This window comes from Acinonyx jubatus, chromosome C1, assembly GCF_027475565.1.
Source record: "Acinonyx jubatus isolate Ajub_Pintada_27869175 chromosome C1, VMU_Ajub_asm_v1.0, whole genome shotgun sequence".
NCBI lineage: Eukaryota > Metazoa > Chordata > Mammalia > Carnivora > Felidae > Acinonyx > Acinonyx jubatus.
The window spans coordinates 42,090,089-42,114,797 of NC_069381.1; the positions used below are offsets into that span (position 1 = coordinate 42,090,089).

Genomic DNA, 24,709 nt, shown 5'->3' on the forward strand with positions numbered 1-24,709 from the left:
AGAGTCTTAAAGTCACTGTGTCTTTATTATTTGTAGTTCTTTGCATTTCCTTAAAAATATGGATATTTCTGCCTCATGCGAGATTAGATTTGTTCATAACCTAAAAGCAGCACTGTATAAAGAGAAAAAATTCTGGACTTTTCCCATTTGTAATGATACTGAATTTGGTGTTCTAAAAGTCCCATTTCATATCAAAGACTCTATGATTTTTGAAAACCATGGGTTTTTAAAAATTATTTCTGCATTTTTTTTTAAACGTTTATTCATTTTTGAGACAGAGAGAGACAGAGCATGAACAGGGCAGGGTCAGAGAGAGGGAGACAAAGAATCCGAAACAGGCTCCAGGCTCTGAGCTGTCAGCACAGAGCCCGACGCGGGGCTCGAACTCACAGACTGCGAGATCATGACCTGAGCCGAAGTCGGCCGCCCAACCGACTGAGCCACCCAGGTGCCCCAATTTCTGTATATTTAATTTGCAGATGATGGCAATCCAATGAAATCCTAGGAGCAGTTTAGCAATATAGACAACAGTCATTTTTTTCTCTAGTAGAATGTGTCCCAGGTCTGTGTCTGTCTCTAGGCTCCATTACTTCATGCAGCTGTCAGAGTGAGGGGCTCTGGTCTCTTAAAATCATGGCTCATGCAAGTATCAGCAGACTAGTTTCTGAGGTAGATAGGGATGATTATTATCCCTGTTGGATAGACAAAACAGATTGCTTTGTCCTTAAATGTTAGAGCAGGGGTGGTCTAAGGTTAGAATGGCACCTCCATTTTACATGAGTGTTGTAGGTCTTTCACAGTTTGTCTTCCAGTTACCTTTCTAATGTTATGCTTTACCATTTTTCAAATGCTTTCAAAATTCTGTTAAATTCAAATTTTCTCCTCCGCTAATGGATTCATCCCATCCTTTTGTTTATTTTGTGTATTTCCTTATCACCTTTCCCTTCCTTGGGAATCTCCTCTTCATTTCATCCCTACCTCCATCTTATTCTGTCCAAATCTTAGCTGCAACCCTGCTTAAATGTGCTCTCTGAATGAAGTCTTCTGATTCCATACCAGAAATGATTGCTCCCTCCATAGTGACCTTAGGCAGCACTTTATGTATACTTCTTTTATGATACTTTCTTTTTTCCAGTTTCATGTTTTGATAGCCCTCACAGTATCCTTTGTTTACATACCTTATTTTTCTCACAAGGCTTTATGTTAAGGAATTAGGGTGTAAGTAATTCATGTTTGTGTCCCCTGTAGTGCTTATCCCAATGCTTTGTATGGAGTGAGGTTCGATAAAGGATTATGAAATTACTGAGGAAACAGAAGTCCAAAGAAGGGAAGTGACTTGCCTTTAGTCACAGAGCTAGTTAATGGCTGCATTTGGATTGGAAGGTATTGCTGGTGTCCTAAAATAATAAATGCTGAGGATAGGGAAAATCTGTTACTTTCTGGCCCAATGAACAGATATTTTTGCCAATTAACACAAAAACAAGACAGTTTAAAGAATGCTAATGTTGTCATATGCCACTAAAAACAAGTTCATCTTCAGCTTGTGGCTGTAGGAATGAGGAATCATCCATTGGATTTGCCAGTGCAGTTCACAGCCAGTGCTTGCGCCCTCAACTTAACACGCCAGGGCCTGGCCAGGGGGATGCCTGTTCGTCTGTTGTCAGAGGTCACCTGTCTGCTTTTCAAGGCTCTGAAAAATTTCCCCCATTACCAGCAGGTAATTTGAATTGAATACTTGACTGTGCTTCTTACTTCAGGGCAAATACATGAAAAAAATTATTAGTATTAGTTATTATTAGTTTTAGCATTATTTTCTTTTAATTTTTCATCCTACCTGAAAGAATGAGAGAGAGAATAAATAAGGAATTTATATTTGTTATAGAAAAAAATAGCAAATTTGGATAAGCAGTTGGGTTCAAATTTTTAAAATTTCTCAAAACCAGTTACCCAGAAACCCATGTACTGTTAACACTTCAGTACATCGTTATAAGCTTAACATCATATGTGAAAGTTAACTTGAATTGAATCATAGATCTAAATATAAAAGGTAAAACCCTAAAACTTATAGAAGAAAACATAGGAGAAAATATTTGTGACCTTGAAGTAGGCAAAGTTTTCTTAGGATACAAAAAGCACATATCATGAAAGAAAAATAAGAAATTTAGAATTCATCAAAATAAGCTTCTCACACACATACACGAATTGAAAAGGGTGAGCTGTGGGCTGGGAAAAATGTTTATTTGGTATATATGAGAAAAGACTTTTATAGAAAATATAAAAAAAAACTCCTAGTAACACAAGATAAACCAATTTTTTTAAAAGGCAAAAGATTTGAGCACTTTACCCAAGAATACATGCAGATGACAAATGAGTATGTAAAAAGATGCTCAGTGTGTTTAGTTATTAAAACCACATTGAGATACCACTGCATACCTAGTACTACTACACACTAGATTGGTTGAAATCAAAAGTGTTGGCAGGGGTGTGGAGCAACTGAGATTCTCACATATTGATGTTAAGAATGTAAAATGATGCAATTACCAGTTTGACGTTGGCTTACAAAGTTAGACATATACCTTCTACACTACCTAGTCATTCCACTACTAGAGAAATGAAATCATATATTCATACAGAGACTTCTACATGAATGTTCATAATATCTTTATTCATAATATATCTCCTAAAACTGAAAACTTTTCAGTTGTTCAGCAACAGATGAATAGATAAATTGTGGTATGTTCGTATAGAAAAATACTATTTGGCAATAAAAAGGAAAAAAGTACTCATGTGCAATATGGATGAATCTCAAAAACATTATATACTGAGCAAAATAAGCCAGACACAGAAGAGTAGATACCATATGATTCCATTTATGTGAAACTTGAGAAAAGATTAGTCTCTTAGGACAATGTAATTTTCTGGGGTTGAAGCCTGTGAGGTTAAGATTGACTGGAAGGTCATGCAGTGCAACTCTTTGGGGTGATGGAAATATTTTTTATCTTAACTATGGTGATGGTGGATGGTAGTGGTTACACAGCTGTATCAATTTGTCAAATCTAATTGAAGTATGTACTTAAAATGTAAAAATTTTAAAATACAGTAAGGAAGGTGGTTTTTCCTCATTAAAAAAAAAAAAATCTATTTCTACTTTCTGTTGAGAAGTTGGAAGCTCCTTCGCAGTTTGGTGTTAATTCCTACATGGAAGGCATCAGTTGGAGTAAGAACTGCCCCTATAAGAGGCCATTAATTCTCGTTTGCCGTAATTCCTACAACTGCTCTGCTCTGTCACATTCAGCCCACTTCACTTGTTTGTTACTGCCCAGTTCCTGTTGGCATTTCAGGCTTGCCGGCCCTGCCTCTTAAACTACTTCAGTCATACAGGCCTACTTATTATGGCCTTTCAAAGAAATGGTATGTTTTTCTATTCCTACAACTTTCCCATGAGGCTTTCTCTTTCTTTCCTGTCTCTAATGGCCCAGTTTCATCCCTGCTGGTCTTAGGTAGCAGGTATAACTCTATCACATAGTTATGAGAGATCTGGTAAGGACATTTGTAGATGGCCCAGGCTTCAGGTAATTGATTTAGACTGACCCATAGTCAGGCCATTGGGGTTCAGGAGAAAAGACCCCACTTTGTCAAAAAAAAAAAAAAGGTAGGGGGAGGATTGTTCTTTAGGCAGAGGTAAATGTGACAGAGTAAGATTAAATGAACTTGGAAGTACACAGAGGCAGGTACACAGTGAGCTCTCAGTAAATGCCTAGAATCTTTATTTAGAATGGGGTATACCTTTGCTCAAAATTATTTTTCTTTATTCCCTTAAAGTTACAGAAGAATTGTCTTCTCTCCTTAACCAATTCCAGGATTCTTGTGGATGTTCCATTTGACAGGCAAGTATAAAACTTGGTCATCTGATTTTGGGGTGTTGACTAGTGTTACTCTGAACATTGTTGGCTTTGGTTATTAGCTTATTAGCAAGGGTTTGATTAAGGCTGGGCTAAGGTGTTTGAGGAGAATGTTCTGTTGAGCCTCTTCCACAGAGGTGATTAGAAGTACCCTACAGATGACCCTTGAAAAAATGCAGGGATTAGGGACACTCACACTACACCCCCGCCCGTCAAAACGCATGTATAATTTTGACTCAACCAGAACTTTACTAGTAGCTTGCTATTGACTGAAAAGCCTTAGTGATAAAATAGTCGATTAACATGTATTTTGTATGTTAAATATTATATATTATATTCTACATTAAAGTAAGCTAGAGAAAAGAAAATGTTATTAAGAAAATCATAAAGAAGGGGCACCTAGGTGGCTCAATCAGTTAAGCATCTGACTCTTGATCTAGGCTCTGGTCCTGGTCTCGCTGTGGATTGAGCTCCGCATTGGGCTCTGTGCTCTGACAGGCAGTCTGCTTGGGATTCTCTCCTCTCCCTCTGCCCCTCCCCCAGTCATGCTCTCCCCAAAAATAAATAAATATTTTTTTAAAAAGAAAAAATCATAAATAGAAAACATTTATAGTACTGTACTGTATTTATTGATACCAAAAGTTTATATTATCTACTTCTAAGGTGAATCTTCTGTCAGTACCTATATCAATATCATCTACAAAACACTGTAGATGTTTTATGTATTACTAACGCTAGATATCAAAAATGAAAAGATAATGTGGGGTATCTGGCTGTCTTAGTAGAGTGTGTGACTTGATCTCAGGGTCATGGAATTCAAGCCCTACATTGGCGGTAGAGTTTACTTAGGTTTTTCTTTCTTTCTTTTTTTTTTTTTTTAATGTTTTATTTATTTTTGAGAGAGAGACAGCATGAGCAGGGGAGGGGCAGAGAGAGAGGGAGACACAGAATCCAAAGCAGGCTCCAGGCTCCAAGCTGTCCTCACAGAGCCTGACGCAGGGCTTGAACACAAGAACTGTGAGATCATGGCTGGAGCCAAAGTCAGCCACCCAACCAGCTGAGCCACCTAGGTGCCCCGAGTTTACTTAGGAAGGAAGGAAAGAAGGAAAGATAGTGTGAAAAATATTTATTTACAAGTGTATTCATGCATTGATAATGAAGAAGCAGCAATATGATTGCTTTATGGTAGTATAGTATAATCAATGAATTGTTTCATGGTAGCCTAGCCTTACACTAATGAATGAATTGCTGTAAAATTTTCATGGCATAGAGTAAAGCAGTCATATTTATTATACAGTGTTGGAAACATTGTTACTTTAAAAAAAAAAACTACTGGGGTGCCTGGGTGGCTTAGTAGGTTGAGCATCTGACTTTGGCTCAGGTCGTGGTCTCACAGTTTGTGAGTTCGAGCCCTGCCTTGGGCTCTGTGCTGACAGCTCAGAGCCTGGAGACTGCTTCTGATTCTGTGTCTCATTCTCTCTCTGCCCCTCCCCCACTTGTGCTCTGTCTCTCAAAAATAAATAAATGTAAAAAAAAACAAATTAAAAAAAAAACAACTACTTGCCTTTGATAATAGGCTGAAATGCAGTTTCTTCAGTTATGGCAGAGGCATATTATATGGTAATGTAATTCTTGGAAAGCAAAATTACAAAATGATAAGAAAACTAACATGTTTTTAATCTTATATTAAATATCACTTACCTTATGCTCTATAAGGGTAGGCTGTCCACTTCCATGCAAGTCTTGCATGTGATGTTGTACATCCTGAATACTTAGGCATTAATAAGGACACAGACACCTCTCATACAATTCTTGCTATACAGTTATTAGATGTTCATATGAAGATACATACACAACAGAGAGGTTTATTAACTGTAGGCATGATGATTTTTTACTGCTCATTAAGTAGAATTGGATCATCATAAAGGTCTTCATCCTCATTGTTTTCATGTTGACCAGGCTGAGGAGAAAGAGGAGGGGTTAATCTTGCTGTCTTGGGGGTGAAAGAGGTGGAGGACATGGAAGGGGAGGCAGCCACACTTGGTATAACTTTACTGCATCATAATTTCTGTCTGACTTCTTTGCTTTTTCATTTCTCTAGAGATATTTCTATACAGTACCAATTTTTTTTCCACCATTTGCTTTAGTTTCATTGCCCGTATTATAGAAGGGTCCATGTTATAAAATAAGTCAAAAGCAGTCTTGAATAATTGGGATCCTTCTGCCCGATTGTCTAATGTCAATCTATTATCTGGTACTGCTTCTCCTACATCTTCTTCCTTGCTGTCCAGCACTGGTTTGGAAGCGCTCATCTGTATCAAATTGACATCTGTTAATTCCTCTGGTGTGGGGTCTATTAACTCTTGAATTTCTCCAAGATCTGTATCTTGAAACTTCACCCCCCACCTTTTTTTGGCCATATCTATAGTCTCTTTCATGATTTCCTTGATTGGCTGTCATAAATCCTATAAAGTCATACACAGCAAATGGATACAGTTTTCTCCAGCAGAAATTTATTGTCTCAGGCTTGATGGCTTTTATGGCTTTTCCTGTAACAATAGTTGCATCTTCGATGGTATAATACTTCCAGACTTTCATGATGTTCTATTGGGATTCTCTTCCAAAATGTTGACAGTCCTTCCATAGAGTACTGTGTGTAATGAGCCTTAAAGGTCCCTATCACCCTGAATCTAGAGGCTGAATTAGAGACCCTGTGTTTGGGGGCAGATAGACCACTTCAGTGCTTGAAATCTTGGGGTTCTGGGGGCCAGGGGAATTATCCAATATGAAAAGAATTAAAAAAAAATTTTTTAGTGTTTGTTTATTTTTTGAGAGACAAAGTCAGTGCAAGCGGGGTAGGGGCAGAGAGAGAGGGAGACCCAGAATCTGAAACAGGCTCCAGGCTCTGAGCTGTCAGCACAGAGCCCTACACGAGGCATGAACCCACAAACCACGAGATCATGACCTGAGCCAAACTGGAGGCTCAACTGACTGAGCCACCCAGGCACCCCAATATGAAGAGAATTTTAAAGGCAGTCCTTTATTGGCAAGGTAATTCCTGACTTCAGGGACAAAGTGTGGAACCAATCGATAAAAAGGATTCTTGTCCAGGCCTTCTTGTACAACCAAAAGACTAGCATCCTGTGTTTATCTTTTCCCTTCAAGTCTTCGGAGTTAGCAGCTTTATGGATAAGGGCAGTTCTTATCGTAAAACTGACTGCATTTGTACAAAACAGTAGAGTTAACAGTAGAGTTAACCTATTCTTTCCTGCCTTAAGTCAAACCTCTTTCTAAAAAGCAAACTATCCTTTGCTGGCATTAAATTTTGCAATTTTAGGGGCACCTGGACTGGCTCAGAAGTACCTGAGGCTTTTTTTTTTTTAAGTTTATTTATTTATTTTGAGAGAGAGAGAGCACACGTGCCAGCAGGGAAGATGTAGTGAGAGAGCCAGTGCAGAGCCTGATGCGGGGCTCAAACTCGTAAACCATGAGATCACGACCTGAGCCGAAGTCAACAGTCGGATACTCAACAGACTGAGCCACCCAAGAGCCTTGGAAGAACATATGACTTTTGATCTCAGGGTTGTGAGTTCGAGCCCACTGGTTGTAGAAATTACAAAAAATAAACTTAAATTTTTTTTTGCAGTTTTAGATCCTTTCCCTTCCTTTTCCTTTAACTTGTCATATGGTCACTTTTTCTCAAGTCATATTAGAGTCTATAACTATGCTTTTCTTATGGCAATCCCTGCCCACATAAAAGCTGCATTTTCAATAAGATAAAAGGGTGTTTTGCAAAAAAGCGCAAGTTTCATGACAGCTGGCATAGCTGCAGCAACACCTTCACCAATTTCTCTTTTCTTTTCTTTCTTTTTTACTGTGGTCTTTATTCTGGATTCATTTATGAAATGATGGGCACCCCAGCTGCAGTCTTCAATCTATGGTAGATATCAGGCAGTTCAACTTTTTCTTGTAATGACATGATTTTTCTTTGTTTCTAGGGAGCACTTCCAACATCATTAGTGGCATTTTTATATGGGTCTCATGGTGTTATTCAGGGTTTACAGTATTTTACTAAACAGTGAAAAATATGTGAGTACTGCAAGAGATTACTTTTTACTGCTGTATGCAGTTTACTGGAGGGAAAACTGATCATGTCGAGTGATTAATGTTGCAGGGCATTTTAAGTGGATATACACACACACACTTCAGCTCATTGTAATGTTAACAGGAGGTGGCTATGAAATAATTACGGTAGTACAGTATGTAGTACAGTTAACTATATAGTTACTTAATACTGTATGTTTACATTTCTGTTGACTGGTGCTATGTATGGTCTATAAGTGTTTGTGTAAGTTTCAATAAGTTTTAACCTTTTATGGTAGATGTGTATACATTTTATGGTAATAGTAAAAGAAACCAGTAACAAATATCTATGTATGTTTTGTATAGTTATAAATCCCTAACTTTTTCTTATTTTTTGGATATTTCTGGGCTGTGAGGTTTGTTTGTGAGTTTTTTCAAATTGTTGCAAATCTGCAAAAACATTTTCCAGTGTGTCTATTGAAAAAAACTCTGTGTTTAAGCGGACCACAATAGTTCAAACCTATGTTGTTCCAGGGTCAACTGTGCTTGCAAATATTGTCTCTCAAAGTGATTCCAGTTCAGGGTAGTAAGTGTCAAGAACATGGGCTCCAGAGAGTCAAACATACTTGAAGTTTGACTCATTTGTAAAAGTTTCCTCATTTGTAAAATAGTGACTCTAATGAGGATTAGACATGATAATGTTTGTAAAGTACTTATCAGGGTGCCTAGCTTAAGAAATAGAGCCTGTTTAGGGGTGCCTGGGTGATGACTCAGTAAGTTGAGTGCCTGACTCTTGATTTCGGCTCAGGTCATGATGCCAGGATTGTGTGTCTGAGCCCTGCATCAGGCTCTGTGCTGAGCTCAGAGCCTGCTTAAGATTCTCTCTCTCTCTCTCTCTCTCTCTCTCTCTCTCTCTCTCTCTCTCCCTCCCTCCCCCTCTCTCTCCCCCTCTCTCTCCCCCTCTCTCTCCCCCTCTCTCTCCCCCTCTCTCTCCCCCTCTCTCTCCCCCCCTCTCTCTCCCCCCCCCCCTCCCCCTCTCTCTCCCGTACCTCTGCCTCTCTCTCCAGCTTGCACTTCCCTTTAAAAAAAAAAGTCTCTTCTAAGTATAGTCATTCTTTTTGTTACTATTTTATTGAAAATAATTGAGAAAATCCTCATCCTGGACTCCAAAGGGACTCCTTTTGAGGCCTTTATAGTCTTCAGATTCATGAGCTCAGAAACATTTATAATAGTTGCTGCTAACAGCAGAAAAATTCAGCACAGGCTGGCATGAACAAAGCCTGTGGTATGTGGGTGTGGAGTGTTAGGCTAAGCCATTCTCAAATCTAATTGAAATGTGTACTTAAAATGGGAGTTGACTTTTAAAGTTACAATAAGACCTCATTAAAAAGAAAAAATTGATTTCTGTCTTGTCTTGAAAGTTAGAAGATCTTTCTCATCTCAGTCTTCATTCCTACAATTGTAGTCAATAGGAGCTAACTACTATCTGCCTCTATAAAAGGGTATGAATTCTCTTTAGCTATGTGATTTGTTTGCTATCCCATTTTAGCACTGTCTACAATTCATATTACAAATTACTATTTGTTGGGTGGGTTCTTCCCATTTTTCAGACCCATGAAAGTAGGAACTGAATGGTAAGTTTTTCCTAGGTCTGCTAATCTTACTTTGTTTAAAAAAAAATTTTTTTTAATGTTTATTTATTTTGAAGGAGAGAGAGCATGAGCAGGGGAGGGACAGAGAGAGAGGGAGACACAATCTGAAGCAGGCTGCAGGCTCTGAGCTGTCAGCACAGAGCCCAGCAAGGGCTCAAACTCATTAGCTGTGAGATCATGACCTGAGCCAAAGTCAGATGCATAACCGACTGAGCCACCCAGGCGCCCCTGCCTGCTAAACTTACTTTGAATTCTGTGCATTTTGCTTACATTCTTATTTGCCTTCTGTCCTCTTCCTCTTCTGACCTTCTCTTCTTTTTGCCAGGTGCTCTTGACTTTCATGCCTGAGGGTTTAGAAATCCAAGATACAGGGTTTGTTGGGGAGGTTAAGTGATTTCTTCTCTCCTCATGTACTGTTTAAAACTTCATTGTGAGAAAAAAAACCTGTTTTTTCAGGTTTGATGCTGCCAAGTTTGTTATGAGATGGCTTTGTAAGCATGAGAACCCCAAGATGCAAACAATGGCAGTGAGCATCACCTCTATTCTAGCCCTGCAGGTATGTGATTGCTAAAGTCCAGATTTCTCTCCTGAATCTTGATGGAGCTCTGATAGATGTCCAATGTTTTACTTTTGGCTTTTTGTTTGCTTACAGCTCTCATCTGAGCAAACTGCACAGCTTAAGGAAGAGCTCTTCATGGCAGTTAAGGTAAGTTGATTGTCGCTTTTATAACCCTTTTTTTTCCAATAAAAAGATCTATGAACATAATTTTAAAAGTATAATCATTCTAAAAGGCTTATAAGTGAAAACTCTCTAAAGACCTGCTCCCCAAAAGAAACTACTTTCTACTCTTAGAGCTATTTCTTTTGGTATTTACCTCCACATCTCTAAATAAAATGCTTTTAACTTGATTTATCAATTTTCTATGTTTTCTAATGATTCTGCTGCTATAGTAAATAAGAACTTAGCTCTCCCACATGTATCTTTAAAGAATTTTTTTACATTTATGTATGTATGTATGTATGTATGTATGTATGTATGTATGTATGTAATTTATTTTAGAGAGGGAGGGATGGAGGGAGGTATCTGCAGAGAGAGAGAGAGGGAGAGAGAGAATCCCAAGCCGACTCTGCGTGGACAGATGCATGTATTATCCAACACAGGGCTCGATCCCACGAACTATGAGATCATGATCTGAGTCAAAATCAAGAGGTGGACACTTAACCAACTGAGCCACCCAGGTGCTCCTCTCCTACATGTATCTCTATACGTTATCTCCTTTCCCAATAAATTAATATCCTAATTTTTATTCAGTAATCAGTATTAACCTTATGATTATGCTAATACTGCTCACTAAAAAATGTACATCATTGTTTTATTTTGCACTTGTTTTGAGCAAGTAATACCATCCCCCTTCCCCCTCCAAACATTTACGTTTCCTGTGAACTGTTTTCATAGCCTTGATAGGTTTCCTTTTTTTTTTTTTTTAATGTTTATTTATTTTTGAGACAGAGAGAGACAGAGCATGAACGGGGGAGGGTCAGAGAGAGAGGGAGACACAGAATCTGAAACAGGCTCCAGGCTCTGAGCGGTCAGCACAGAGCCCGATGCGGGGCTCGAACTCACGGACTGCGAGATCATGACCTGAGCTGAAGTCGGACGCTTAACTGACTGAGCCACCCAGGCGCCCCGATAGGTTTCCTTTTTTTAAAAAATTTATTTATTTTGAGAGAGAGAACCACTTGAGTGGAGGAGAGGCAGAGAGAGGGGGGACGAGGTCCGAAGTGGGCTCTGTGCTGACAGCGGAGAGTCTGATGTAGGGCTTGAACTCAGGAACCATGAGACAATGACCTGAGCCACCCAGGAGCCCCTGTTTTCCCTTTTGGGTTGCTGGCTTTCTTATGATTTATAAGACTTTGCTATATATTAAGGAATTGAGCCTTTTGACTTTGATGTGAGATGCATGTATTTTCCCCAGTCGGCTGTTTGATTGTTTGTACTTTATTTATGACATGTTTTGCCATGCAGTAATTTAAAAATGTTTATAGGTTTAAATTTATCATTTTATTTCTCTGGCATTGATGGCACAGTTTGAAAGTATTTCTGTGCTCCACAGAGTATATTTTAAAATTTTCTCATGATTTTTATCGGTGGTTTCCTTTCTTTTAACATGTAAATTCTTGATTTACTTAAAGCCTTTTTTTTTTTTTTTTTTTTTGGGGGGGGGGTATGTTGTAAGGGTCTGTGTTTCTTCTCAGTGTCTGCCTCTGCACCTTTTGTTGAACAAATTATCTTTTCTCCATTGTTATACATTGCTACCTCTATCATATATTAAATTCCCTTCTCTATTTGCATCTGTTTCTGGACTTTGTGCTGTGTTAAGTTAATTTGTATGTCTGTTTATATGCTGATACCACACTTTTTATTTACTAGTTTTATAAATTCCTTAATAGTTAAGATCTTGAGTTTCTTTTTTTTTCTTATGTTTTATTTTTGTGGTTTTTTTTTTTTTTTTTATTGTTGTTGTTTTTGAGAGAGAGAGGGCGCAGAAGAGGGGTAGAGAGAAAGAGGGAGATACACAATTCGAAGCCGGCTCCAGGCTCTCAACTGTCAGCACAGAGCCTGTCGCGGGGCTCAGTCCCATGAACTGTTAGATCATGAGCTGAGGCAAAATCAAGAGTCAGACACTTAACTGACTGAATCACCCAGGCGTCCCTCTTTGTTTTTTTTAATGTGAACACCAGAACTGGCTTTTCTTGTTTTAAAAAAGCTTTGTTTTCTTTGGGATTATGTTAAATTTATAGATTTACTTAGAAGAATTGACATCGCTTTGATACTGATTTTTCCTTCTGAGACTAGGAGATGTTACTCCATTTATTTGGTCTTCTATGTCCCCCAGATGTATACGGGTGTTGTCTTAATGTTGATATTCTGTATTTCTTAAATTTATTCCTAAAGTTTTTACCTTTTGCATTGCTGTCACAAGTAGAATCTTACGAGTATTTGATATGTAGTCAGTAGGTTTGGGGGATAAAAATCAAGAGTGACTTTTTAGACATGTTAATTTCTGCAATGCTTGAGATGTCACAGAGGCAGTTTGATATGGGGCACAGCTCAGAGTATTGTGTAAGAATAATTTGAGTCCTCAGTTCTGATACGGGATATAATCACCTGGAGAGTGTGGAGTGCATATAGAGTAAAAAGAAGGACTGAAATGAGTGTGTTAGAAAGAAGAACAAGCCGGGGAAGGAGAGTGGAGTTGTGTGGAAAATGAGAAAACCAAGAAAGAGTGATGTCTTAGAATCCAAGAGAATTATTTCCAGAAAAATTGAGCAGTCATGTCAGATGCTATTGAGTGGTTGAGTGAGATGGACAGAGAGGTGCCAGTTGGATTTGACAGGATGGAAGTCATTAGTCATCTTGTTTACATTATTTTAGTGGAGTAGTGGGACAGAGCCTGTTTGGACTACAATGATGAGCAAATGGGAGGTGCAACACGGAAGCAACTTTTTGATATACTTTAATGAGAAAAAAAGAGAAAGGAAGATACTACATGGGGCCAGCAATTGGTTTTTTCCAAGATCTATTCTACGCCCTTGAAAACATTTCTGAAAAACAAGGAGAAATTGATGGCAGTGGCAATAAAGAGGGAAGTAATTTGGTGCCAAATCTTTGTGTGTGTGCAGGAATTGTGTATAGAACAGGAGTAAAGATGTTCGCTTTAGACTAAAGCAGAAGGGAAAGCGGGGTGCGTTGATATATGTGTAGGTAGGCTGGTAGATTTTGTCAGGAGGAACAGCAGTAGTTCGTGAAAAACTAGATGAGGTGATCGAATGAGAGGTGTAAAAAGATGGTGAGTAAAGTTGGAGGGGAGAGGGAATGATGAAAGAAGAGTGGTCTTGGGAGCAAATTCATTGAGAAATCCAGTAGAATTCCCAGATACAGTTGAATGCCCTCTTCAGAGTGTTCTGGCAGATATTGAAGATGAGACTCGAGCAGCCTTTTTCAGGATTCTAGGGCATAAAGTAGGGCGTTTGAGGCAGCAGTTTCGTCAAGATGATGTGATGGAGTTGCTGGGAATGGTGAACAGGAACAGACAGGTACAGAATAGAGGGAGATAGAGAGCAGGTCCTGAGGTAACACGGAGGGAAGAGCAGCCCTGTAGTTCTCGGAGAAACAATTTTGGAAATGTTACCAAAAATTCAGGCTTTAGGTGAAAACAAGCCATGTTCAGCCACTAGTCGTAAGACCTTAGATAATTTATTTATCTTCTCTGTGCCTCAGATTCTTCATCTGAAAACTGGCATCATCTGAAAAACAGGCATCTGTCATAGGAGTAATATTTTGCAGTTATTTTGAATGTCATTAAGGTAAAAATATATAAAGCATCTAACCACGGGCCTGGCCACATTCGTTATTATTGTCAGGGTCAGCCTCACTTCCCCTGCTCCCTCCCTTGCCTTGCGGTCATTCACCCCATTGGGCGTCTGAATGATTGCTACCAATGCTGTGTGTCACTCTTACACTTCCCTCTTGGTTCTCACAGCTTTATTTTTGTGATAAACTCTCTCGATACATTCTCTCCTGATTGGGTAAAATTTTTGAGGTGGTCTCATTCCTCCTGAAAACAGACATACTCTGCTTTGTTCAGTGCTGTTTTATTTTATGTGTTTTCATTAGGTGGTTAAGTGAAAATGGCTATCTTTTCCCTCTCTCACAACAGTCTAATATGCTTGCAGGAAAGTGAGGATACTAGCTTCACTTGTGTCCAATATTATTCTGCTATGAAATGGGGTTTTGGAATCTCTGTTAAAGTGAGCCAATGATTTCTTTATTATGACATATGGTTGTAGTACTGGTGTTACCCTCTAGCCATATTGATCTGCTCAAGTGTGCTCAAGAACAGCACACTTTTTCTCTGCCTGGCATACTCCCTCCCCCTGTATGTCTCCACTCCTTGCTTAACTCATTATCTTTCTTTCTCTTCTGGTCTCATTTGTTTCAGTATACATATTACCTTTGCATGGAGGTTTCCTTTTCCTGCCTTTTCTAAAGTAAATTCTTAGGCTTTTATGTGTTTCCTTCAGAACATTTTCCCAAACTTAAAATTCTTTTATTTAGTTGAGAGAAAAACCAACGTTTTTTTTTAATCTGTCGCTCTTACCTGAGGTGTTGACTAATCATGCTCAATAAATGAATAATGGAATAGCTAATATGTACTTGATTATGAGTCTTATTAACAAGGACCAAGAACTAGATTAAGTGCTCATTAAAGCTGAATTGTTTTTTCTTTTAATCTTCATAAAAACCTTAGGAGTTAGGTATAACTCATTATATAGAGAATAAATGGATCACAGAGCTATTAAGTGGTAGAACAACTATTGCTTTTCTTATGTTGTAATTGAGTTAGTCACTGGGGCATCTAACTCTTTGTCTCTTTGGTTTTTAGGAACTTCTAGCAATAGTAAAACAAAAGACTACTGAAAATTTAGATGATGTCACCCTCTTGTTTACTTTGAAAGCACTTTGGAATCTTACAGATGAGTCTCCAGCTGCCTGCAGTCACTTTATAGAAAATCAAGGATTGGCAATCTTCATCCAAGTCTTGGAGGTGGGAAGACAGGATTGAGTTTATATGTAAAGTTCTTTTTTTCATGGTAAAGTAACCTGTATATTCTTTTGACAGACTTTTTCAGAGTCAGCAATACAAAGCAAAGTACTTGGTCTTTGGGTAAGGTGAATTGTTTCAGTTAATTCTGATTTCTAAAAAAAAAAAATAATAAAACTAACAGTTATGTAGCACCTACTATATGCTAGGCACTATTGTAAGCAATTTCTGTGTGTTAACTCATTTAGTGTTCACGTGATTCCCTATAAAATAATACCACATCAGTCCTCTTGCTCTGAACAAACTACAGCTTAAAACAACAGCCATTTTATTTACTTTTGAATCTGTGAGTCAACAATTTGAACTCCGTTTAGCCGTACAGTTCTTCTGGTCTCAGTAATTCCAGTGGAGTTATTCATGTTGCTGTAGTCATCTGGTGGCTCAACTAAGGCGAGGTGTGCTAAGATGGCCTAACTCTCACTGTGACAGTTGGTACTGGTTGTTAGTTGGGCCTTGTATCTCCGTGGGCGATGACTTCTTCTCCTCCTCCCCTTTCCCTTCCTCTTCTTCTCTCCCCCTCCCCAACCCCCAGGGAGTTCTGTGCCCAATGTGGGGCTTGAACTTATGACCCTGAAATCAAAAGTTGCATGCTCTACTGACTGAGTCAGCCAGGCACCCCTGTCACCATGGGCTTGTTTCAGTTTCAGGGTAGCGCTAGAAGGCAAGTCCCACTGTGCAAGTGCTTCTTAAACCTCTGCTTATGTCACGTTCTCTAATGTCTGCACACTAGGTGGCCTGGGTGTTTCCCAGTAATCACTTCTCCAACTCTCAGTAACAACTGAGTATGCTCCAATTCAGTTCAATTCCTTTCTTACACTACCTACCTAAGTTATCCTAAGTTATCCAAGTTAAAGGGCTCAGGTTCATAAGACTGCCCCACTTCAGTTGCCAGTTTTAAGTCTTGGGCCACCCATACCTCTGACCATCTGGCTATAAATTAGGAGTTTCCATGACCCCTTCCTCAGGTTGATAATTTGCTAGAATGGCTCACAGACTCCAGAAGGCGTTTTGCTTGATATTGTCAGTTTATTATAAAGGATACAACTCAGAAACAGTGAAATGGAAGAAAGATATAGGGCAAGGAAGGATGAATGCATGCAGAGCTTTCATACTCTGTCTGGGCACACCACCTTCCCAGCACCTTAATGTGTTTACCAATTCAGAAGTTCTCTAAACCCATCGTTTAGGATTTTTTATGGAGGTTTCATCACATAGGCATGACTGATCATTAATTCAATCTTCAGTTCCTCTCTCCTCCTCCAGAGGTTGTGGGGTGGGGCTGAAAGTCCGAGGCTTCTAATTAAGGTTTGGTTTTTTTTGGCAACCAGTCCCCATCCTGGAGTTATTTATTTAGTTGCCTACCAAATAAAGAACAAAGATGCTCTGATTACTCTTATCACTTGGGAAATTCCAAGGGATTGAAGACTTCTCTTTCAAGAACTGGCAACAAAGACCAAATATATATTTATTATATGTCCATGGTTAAGCCCACATTAAAGGAGGTGGCCACCCCTTGATGAGAGGAGCAGTGAAGTCACATGGCTAAGTCACATAGAGATAGGAAAAGTTGTGTTATGTTCTATTTATCCTGTTACCTGAGTAGTAGGAGGCAGAATCAAATGTCAAACTCAGGCAGTCTAGCTGTAGAACCTCTGATATTAACCACTTTACCATACTTTTTTATCAAGGTAATCAATTCTTTAGAAATTTCTTTGATTATATTGTTATACTACCTCTCAATCAGGATATCCATAATTGAGAAATTTCTTTGTTTCCAAAAGATAAAGGTGAACATTTACAAAAAGTAATGAAGACATACTGTTAAGTCCTTGCAGTTTGCCATGCATGAAATACATCCAGCTGATGGTCCTTCAGTGTTGGGGAGGTGGTGTTAGACAGGTATATGAATAATTTTCTGATTTAAGATGGACTGTGGTAAGTGCTAGAAAAGCACAAAGTCTAGTGGAAGCTTTTGATTCTAGAGCATGCACTCCTTGAAAGCAGGGACTGTGTCTTTACTTTAGTATCCCTAGCACATATAGGACTTGGAACAGAGTAGAGGGGATTAAATGATTAATATTGGAAATCTTAATATTGGAAGGTACAAAAAAGTAGAAAGATAGAGGACAAAAGAAGTAGGAGACAAAGGTCTTTTGGCTAGGGAAGATGAGAAAATGTAATCATTTAAAGGATACTGTAATAAAGAATATCTGGAATTTTGGCAGAAGTTGAGAAAAGCAATAAATAAGGCCAGAAAGGTGGATTGAAGCCTCATATATGCTATATAAAGCTAAGTGTCCTACTATTAGCTAACCTTTTCTAAAAGATCTTTTAGTTTTTTCTGAGAGCCTCTCAGAATGCTGAGAGTTTTTGAGGATGCCTCCTTTCCTTCCTTTTTCTGAGTGAAGAAGACCCACATTCTCCTGTAGCTTCCATCTCTTCTCAACATTTTGTTCATAGACTATTGGAATGAAAAAGGTACTAGAAAAGTAGCCTCTGCCAAGCTTATAAGAGAAATTGTGAGATTCATCTAAGGTGTCCTCAGTTATAGTAAGGATGCTGTCATGTTGTCTCTCCTTGTCTGGGGCTTCCATCTGATCGACTTAATGCTGAAATCCTACTATTGATGAGGGTATGTATAGATAGCTTTGGGGAAAAGTGGGGGGAAATCTCACAATAGTGCAGTTTCTGCTGAAATCAATAGGGTATAGCTGGTCTTGTAAAAAAAAAACCTGGGGTAAGTGATCTCAAAATAATGTAGTTTTCTGCATAGTGCTGTATGATGCTATTTTGAACATACTAGTCTCTAGGGTATACTTTTCTGAAAACTGCTTCAGAAGGAACAGTAACTGCTGTGTTCAATTTGACTATGTGTTTCACTTCTAAACCTTTGTGTTTTCATCTGTGTGGTAGACAGATCCTAAGGTGATTCCTAGTGATTCTGATTTCTTCTTGCTGTTCACGTCTTTGTAAAAGTCCTCCTCTCAAATGTGGGCAGGAACTGTGACTTGCTTCTAACGAATAGAATATAGCAAAGATGATAGGGTATCAGTTCTGTGATTATGTTATGGTGTATAGACAGTAGACCCTTTCCCCTTATCCATAGTTTCAGTTACTCACAGTCTGGAGCAGGTGATCCTCCTGAGGAATGGTCCAAAGGTCAGTAGTAGCCTAATGCTATGTCACATGCTTACGTCATCCACCTTTTTGTCTTGTCATATAGGCATTTTATCATCTCCTCACAAGCAGAAGAAGAGTGAGTACAGTGAAATAAGATATTTGAGAGAGGGTGCCTGGGTGGCTCAGTCGGTTAAGCATCTGGCTCTTGATTTCAGTTCAGGTTATGATCTCACAGTTTGTGAGTTTGAGCCCCACATCAGGCTCTGTACTGACAGAGCAAAACCTGCTTGGGATTCTCTCTCTGCCCCTCCCCCCGTTCATGTGTTTTCTCTCTCTCTCAAAATAAATAAATAAGCTTTAAAAAAAAGATATTTTGAGAAAGAGACCACATTCATGTAATTTTTGTTTGTTTGTTTGTTTGTTTGTTTTTAAGAGAGCACAAGCAGGTGAGGGGCAAGAGACAGACTCCCAAGCAGGCTCTGCACCATCAGTGCAAAGTCCAATGTTGGGCTTGAACTCAAACCATGAGATCATGACCTGAGCCAAAACCAAGACACTGACTGAGCCACTCAGGTGCCCCTATAACAGTATATTGTAATAAAAGTTACATGAGGGGCACCTGAGTGGCTCAGTTGGTTAAGTGCCCAACTCTTGATCTCAGCTTAGGTCATGATCTCATGGTTCATGAGTTTGAGCCCTTCGTTGGGCTGTGCGCTGACAGCATGAAGCCTGCTTGGGATTCTCTCTCTCTCCCTCTCTTTTTGCCCTTCCCGTGCCCATGCTCTCTCTCTCTCAAAATAAATAAACTTTAAAAAAACAGACAAAAGTAAACAATATATTGTTATGATTATTCTATTATTGTTAATCTCTTACTGGGCCTAATTTATACATTGAACTTTATCATAGGTATGTTTGTGTAGAAAAAACAGTATATTATAGAATTTGATACTGTTTGTGGTTTCAGGCATATCCACTGGGGGTCTTAGAACATATCCCCCTCTGATTTAGGGGTACTATGGTGTTAATCCCTCTTGCTAATAGACTTGCTAGAGAGACTCTTCCATGTATTTGAAAAAGCAAGCTGCCAAGAAGTAAGTAGTTGGAGAAAGAAGCCCCTGTGGGAAGTAACTATGGGCAGCTTCTAGGCGCTAAGGGTGGCCTCCAGCAAGAAAACGAAACCCTCAATCTTAATGAATGTGGCCAACAGTTTGTAAGCTTGGAAGTAGGTTTCCTTCCAGTGGAGCCCCCAGATGAGAATGCAGCCCAGCCAGCACTTTGATTGTGGCTTTTTGAGACCTCAGAGTAGAAGAGCCACCTAAGCCATGGATGAACTCCTGGCCCACAAAAACTGAGAGAGAAAAAATGTATGTTGTTTTAAGCCACCAAGTTTGTGGCAGTTTGTTAAACAGCATAGCAACCTAATATATAAAATAAAATACTACCTGCCTTTCATTGTTACTGTTAAATTTCAAGCTAATGTAACATATAGTAGGCCCTGAGCAATCTTAAGTATTTGAGTCAGGCCTGGATTTTATTCTAGTTCAACCAGTTATTAGCAGTATAAACCTGACAAGTTCTGACTGACAAGTTAAATCTTGCTGAGTGACTTATTTCTTGGTAAAACTATATGAAACATTAAATGAGATAAGGCAGAAAAAAGGACCTTTTTGTTTGTCTAGTACAGTGCCTGGCACTTAGTAAGTGCTCACTCAGTGATTTGTCATTACTGATATCCTCATCATCAAGGGGTGGGATTACGGGTTTTAGGCTAAATTGAGAGGGAGGAGGATGGGATGAAGTATTCTGACTAAGTATTCTAAGCTAAGCAGTAGGAAAGGAAGAGAGTCAGACACTGATTCTCTCTCCCTTTCCTATCCCTGATATTTTCTGCTCTCTTTTACCTGTAGAACAACATAGCTGAAGTTAGAGAACTGTCTTCCAAGCTGGTGACTGAAGATGTGGTGAAACATATTAGCAGCTTGCTCCATAGCAAAGAAATGGAAGTCAGTTATTTTGCTGCAGGCATCATAGCCCACCTGACATCTGACACACAGCCCTGGATGTCCCATGACCTTCAGAGGAGTGCTCTTCTCCAGGATTTGGTACAAGGACCATTCATTCTTCTTTACAAACTGTGTCGTGATCTCTTCTTGCAGGAGACTTACTTTTCTAGTTTTAAGAATTTTACTTTATTATTATTATTTTATATTTCAGACAGAGAGACAGAGTGTGGGCAGAGGAGGGGCAGAGAGATGGGGGAGACACAGAATCTGAAGCAGGCTCCAGGCTCTGAGCTGTGCGCGCAGAGCCTGACACAAGGTTCGAACCCACAGACTGTGAGATCACGACCTGAGCCTAAGTTGGACACTCAACCAACTGAGCTACCCAGGCGTCCCAAGAATTTTAGAAATATGTATTCATTGTAGAAAATGGGAAACATAATAAAAAAGTACAAAGAAAATATTCTAAATCACTCACGTGCAATCAAGCTCTAACCTCTGTTAATACTTTGTTACATTCCTCCTGATATTTTTCTTTTATAAAAGTTACACGTATAAACAGTTGAATGTGGCTTTACCAGTTCTCTTTTCCACTTTCAGCTTTTTTTCAAGCTATTTCTTTTGATGTTTTCTCCATATCTAAATTACCTCTGTTACTACTTCATTTTGCAGTTTTAGACATTAATCTGTTCATTCATTTTCCCACTCTGGAAAAAGAAGATTCTTTTTCTCATTTTCCCTATGCGTACCCTTTCCTATACTCCCAAGTATATATATCCTTTTAGTATATTGAAATATATTCCATCTACTTCAGTTTCTTAAGACTTCTTTCCCAAAACTTTCTGTTTTCTTCCATCTGGTCTGCTTATTTGTGTATTTGCTATACTGCTGTCATTCCAGGATATTCCTTTACTGGGGATTCTCTTTACTTCTCTGGTGTTGGATTCCCTGTTTCCTGGATTGCATGCCTTCCTGGTTTTTTGGTGTACTCCCTCATTCTGTTGGATCTTATCTAGTAGCTTCCTCAGAAGAAATGCATGAAATAGAAAATTTTAGACTTTACATGATCTCAGAGTCATGAGATCCGAGCCTCACGTCAGGCTCTAGCTTCTCTCCCTCTACCCTCCCAACCTCCCCACCTCCATACACTCTCTCTCTCTCTCTCTCTCTCTCTCTCTCTCTCTCTCTCTCTCAAATAAATAAATAAATAAATAAATAAATAAATAAATAAATCAATCAGACCTTATTTGTTTGAAAAGGGCATTATTTTACCTTCATATTTAGTTAGTCACATGGCTGGGTATAGAATTTTAGTTTTGGAATATTTTTCTTTCTGAATTTTTAAGTCATTACTTCTTTGTTTTCTCAGTATCACTTTTGAGAAGCCATTTTCCTTCGGAACCTTTAAGATTTTTGTTCTCAAAAATCACACAGTGGTGTGCCTGGATGTAGGTTTATTTTCATCATTATCTTGGATACTAATTGCTCTAGAAGCTTGTTTCCTTCAGTTCTGAGAAATTTCTTTCTCCCTCTCTACTCTCTTCCTCTTTTTTCCCCCCACCTTAGGATGTTGGCCTCCCTGGACTCATTTTTCCTTACCTATTTCCCTGTTTTCCTCTTTAAAAAAAATCTTTAAAAATCTCCACTGCTGTGGCATCTGGGTGGCACAGACAGTTAAGTGTCTGACTTTGGCTCAGGTCATGATTTTGAGGTTTGTGAGTTCGAGCTTCACATTGGGTTCTGCACTGGTGGTGTGAAGCCTGCTTGGGATTCTCTCTCTCCCCACCTCTCTCTGCCCCTTCCTCACTTGTGCTCTCTCTCTCCAAAATAAATAAATAAAAAAATCTCCACTCCTATTGGGTTTTGCATTTATATTTTATATATTTTATTATATAATTAACTATTTTAATGTAATTTTATATATTTATATGGTTCATCATATAGTTTAACATATACTTTAAAATTTTTTAATGTTTATTTTTGAGAGAGAGAGAGAGGAGGACACAGAATCCGAGGCAGGTTCAGGCTCTGAGCTGTCAGCACAGAGCCCAGCGTGGGGCTCAAACTCACGAGCTGTGAGATCATGACCTGAGCTGAAGTCAGAGGCTTAACCAACTGGGCCACCTAGGTGCACCTTAATTTTTTTTTTTTTTGAGAGAGAGAGAGAGTGTGTGCATACACGCAAGGAGGGGAGGGGCAGAGAGAGAGAGAGAGAGAGGAAATCCCAAGCAGGCTCCGCACTGTCAGTGCAGAGCCCAATGTGGGACTCAATCTCACAATCTGTGAGATCATGACCTGAGCCAAAATCAAGAGCTGGACACTTAACTGACTGAGCCACCCAGGTACCACAGTATATTTATTTATTTTTATAGCTTATAATGTGTTTTTATATATTATGTATAGTTATATATTTGTATTTATATATTTCTATCTTAATTTTCAAGAATTCTCTTTTGTTCTCTGAGTGCTTCTTTTTCATATAATATCTTACTCTTTTCCCATGGTTGTTGTATCTATTATCTCTTTAAAGGTAGTAATGATTAGTTTGGGTTTTGCTTTTGTTTTGTTTTTTAAGTTTTCCTCTTCCTTCAAGGTTTCTGTTTTCTGCAAGTTGCTTTTTCACCCTATTTTTATCGTTTATGTTACAGACTTTCTTAAAGTATATGGAGATCTTCAGCTGTCCAGTCATATTTAAGAGTGGAGTTGTTTGGAAGCTAGGTGCAGATGGGTGGAACTTGTCAACTGTGGGCCTCACCTAGCGTGATCTGTATTAGTCACTGTCATTGTCATTAGATCTTCTATCCTGAACCGGTTGGAATTTTCCTCAAGAAGAATCTTCTGTTCTCCTGACTGAAAATGATAAGCTTGGTTCCAATGGTCTGAAATCCCACTAGAGGAAGAGAGTTGAGAGCAAGGGACTCTCAGCATTTATCATTTAGATTTTCACTTCATCCCTGTTTTTAACATGGTACTTCAACCCTTAATTGTTCACAAGGTTGCCCAGTGCAGAAATTTTTATTAGTGGTGGAAAGGAGATATGGGAGTCTTGATTCTTTGGTACTTTTGATCATTCCTCTTGTTTTTAACCCCACCTCTAATCTCACTTCCTAAAGTACTTGGTGTGCCAGATTTTTATGTCTGGGAGTTCTGTTCAAACTGGTTCATTTTTTAATCTTCTCCAGTGCTAGATCTACCAAATCACTCACCATTTTCTTTCTGCTTTGTTCTTGTTTGGTTGCCTTCTTTTATTTTAAACCATTTATATATTTCTGGTCATGGGATTTAGGAAAGGAATGGATGCATGCCAAGTCCTGCATCTTTACTCAGAAGCCCCCTCTTATTGCACTGTTTTCCACATGACTTTGTTCCTATTCTACATATTTAATGGTTATCTACTTCATATTTTGGCAGGTAGGTATACCTTAATTTGGGTGATCATTCACATATTTTGAAGATTTGTTTTTTCATATATATGTAATTATAAATGGCATGAAACAGCCTATTATGACCTTTTAAAAAGGATGGAATACAATACTAGAATCCTGGTTTCTCTTTTTGTATAGTATGCAACCATCCAGAATTGGCCAAGTTCAAGTTGTAAGATGACAGCGTTGGTGACCTACAGGTAATCTCGTGATGGAGCAGTACTTTTCTTAAAGCTTGTCCTCATTGTACTATGTAGAGACCATGGTACAGTGATAAAATAGAGTCAGATAGCCTTATGTTCAAATCGTGTTACTTTGTGATTTTGGGAAAATCACTTTTAGAAGATCTCTGAGACTCAGTTTTATTCCTCTGTAAAATGAGGCTTATTGTGTGCAAGATTGAGGATGAAATGAGATACTGAATATAAAGAGTGTCTAACATAGAATGTAAGTTCTTAAATGTTAGCTTCTGATATATGCTCAACAATACATCTGTCTCAATGAGGAAATGATCCTGTGGAGAGGTTAAAAATAATTATTGTATCACAGATGATAGCCTGAATTCTAAATGAACTTCTTTGTGCCTCTTTAGATCCTTCAAAGCATTTTTCCCACTCCTTGGCAACTTCTCTCAACCAGCGGTTCAGCTCTGGGCACTATGGGCAATGTATCATGTCTGCAGTAAAAACCGTATGTATTCAAAACATAGTAGTTTTCCAACTGTTTTTCTGTATAAAGGTTAAGTTCAAGATAGAATTTTGAAAATTTGTTCACCTCTATTGAATTTAACTTTTTTAAAAAATGAAGTTGGAAAATGTTTTTATTAGTTTAAAAAATGTCACAGAATTATAATCTATTTGG

General features: G+C 38.7%; 1 protein-coding gene across 5 annotated transcripts in view; it reads left to right on the plus strand.

Moving 5' to 3' along the window:
* The window catches only part of ZYG11A (zyg-11 family member A, cell cycle regulator), an 81,394-nt gene that overhangs the window by 45,347 nt on the left and 11,338 nt on the right, over positions 1–24,709 (plus strand). For 3 of the 5 annotated variants that reach the window (XR_008294881.1, XM_053214039.1, XM_015086225.3), the window contains exons 5-13: positions 1,541–1,717; positions 3,823–3,887; positions 10,094–10,193; positions 10,290–10,343; positions 15,085–15,246; positions 15,322–15,366; positions 20,331–20,525; positions 23,987–24,048; positions 24,441–24,538. Coding sequence is in view for 4 of the 5 variants with exons in the window: in XM_053214039.1 (XP_053070014.1) it covers positions 1,541–1,717; positions 3,823–3,887; positions 10,094–10,193; positions 10,290–10,343; positions 15,085–15,246; positions 15,322–15,366; positions 20,331–20,525; positions 23,987–24,048; positions 24,441–24,538 (958 nt within the window). In the remaining variant the exon portion in view is untranslated. The remainder of the gene's footprint in view (positions 1–1,540; positions 1,718–3,822; positions 3,888–10,093; positions 10,194–10,289; positions 10,344–15,084; positions 15,247–15,321; positions 15,367–20,330; positions 20,526–23,986; positions 24,049–24,440; positions 24,539–24,709) is intronic. The other 2 variants (XM_053214040.1, XM_053214038.1) reach the window with 2 other exon arrangements.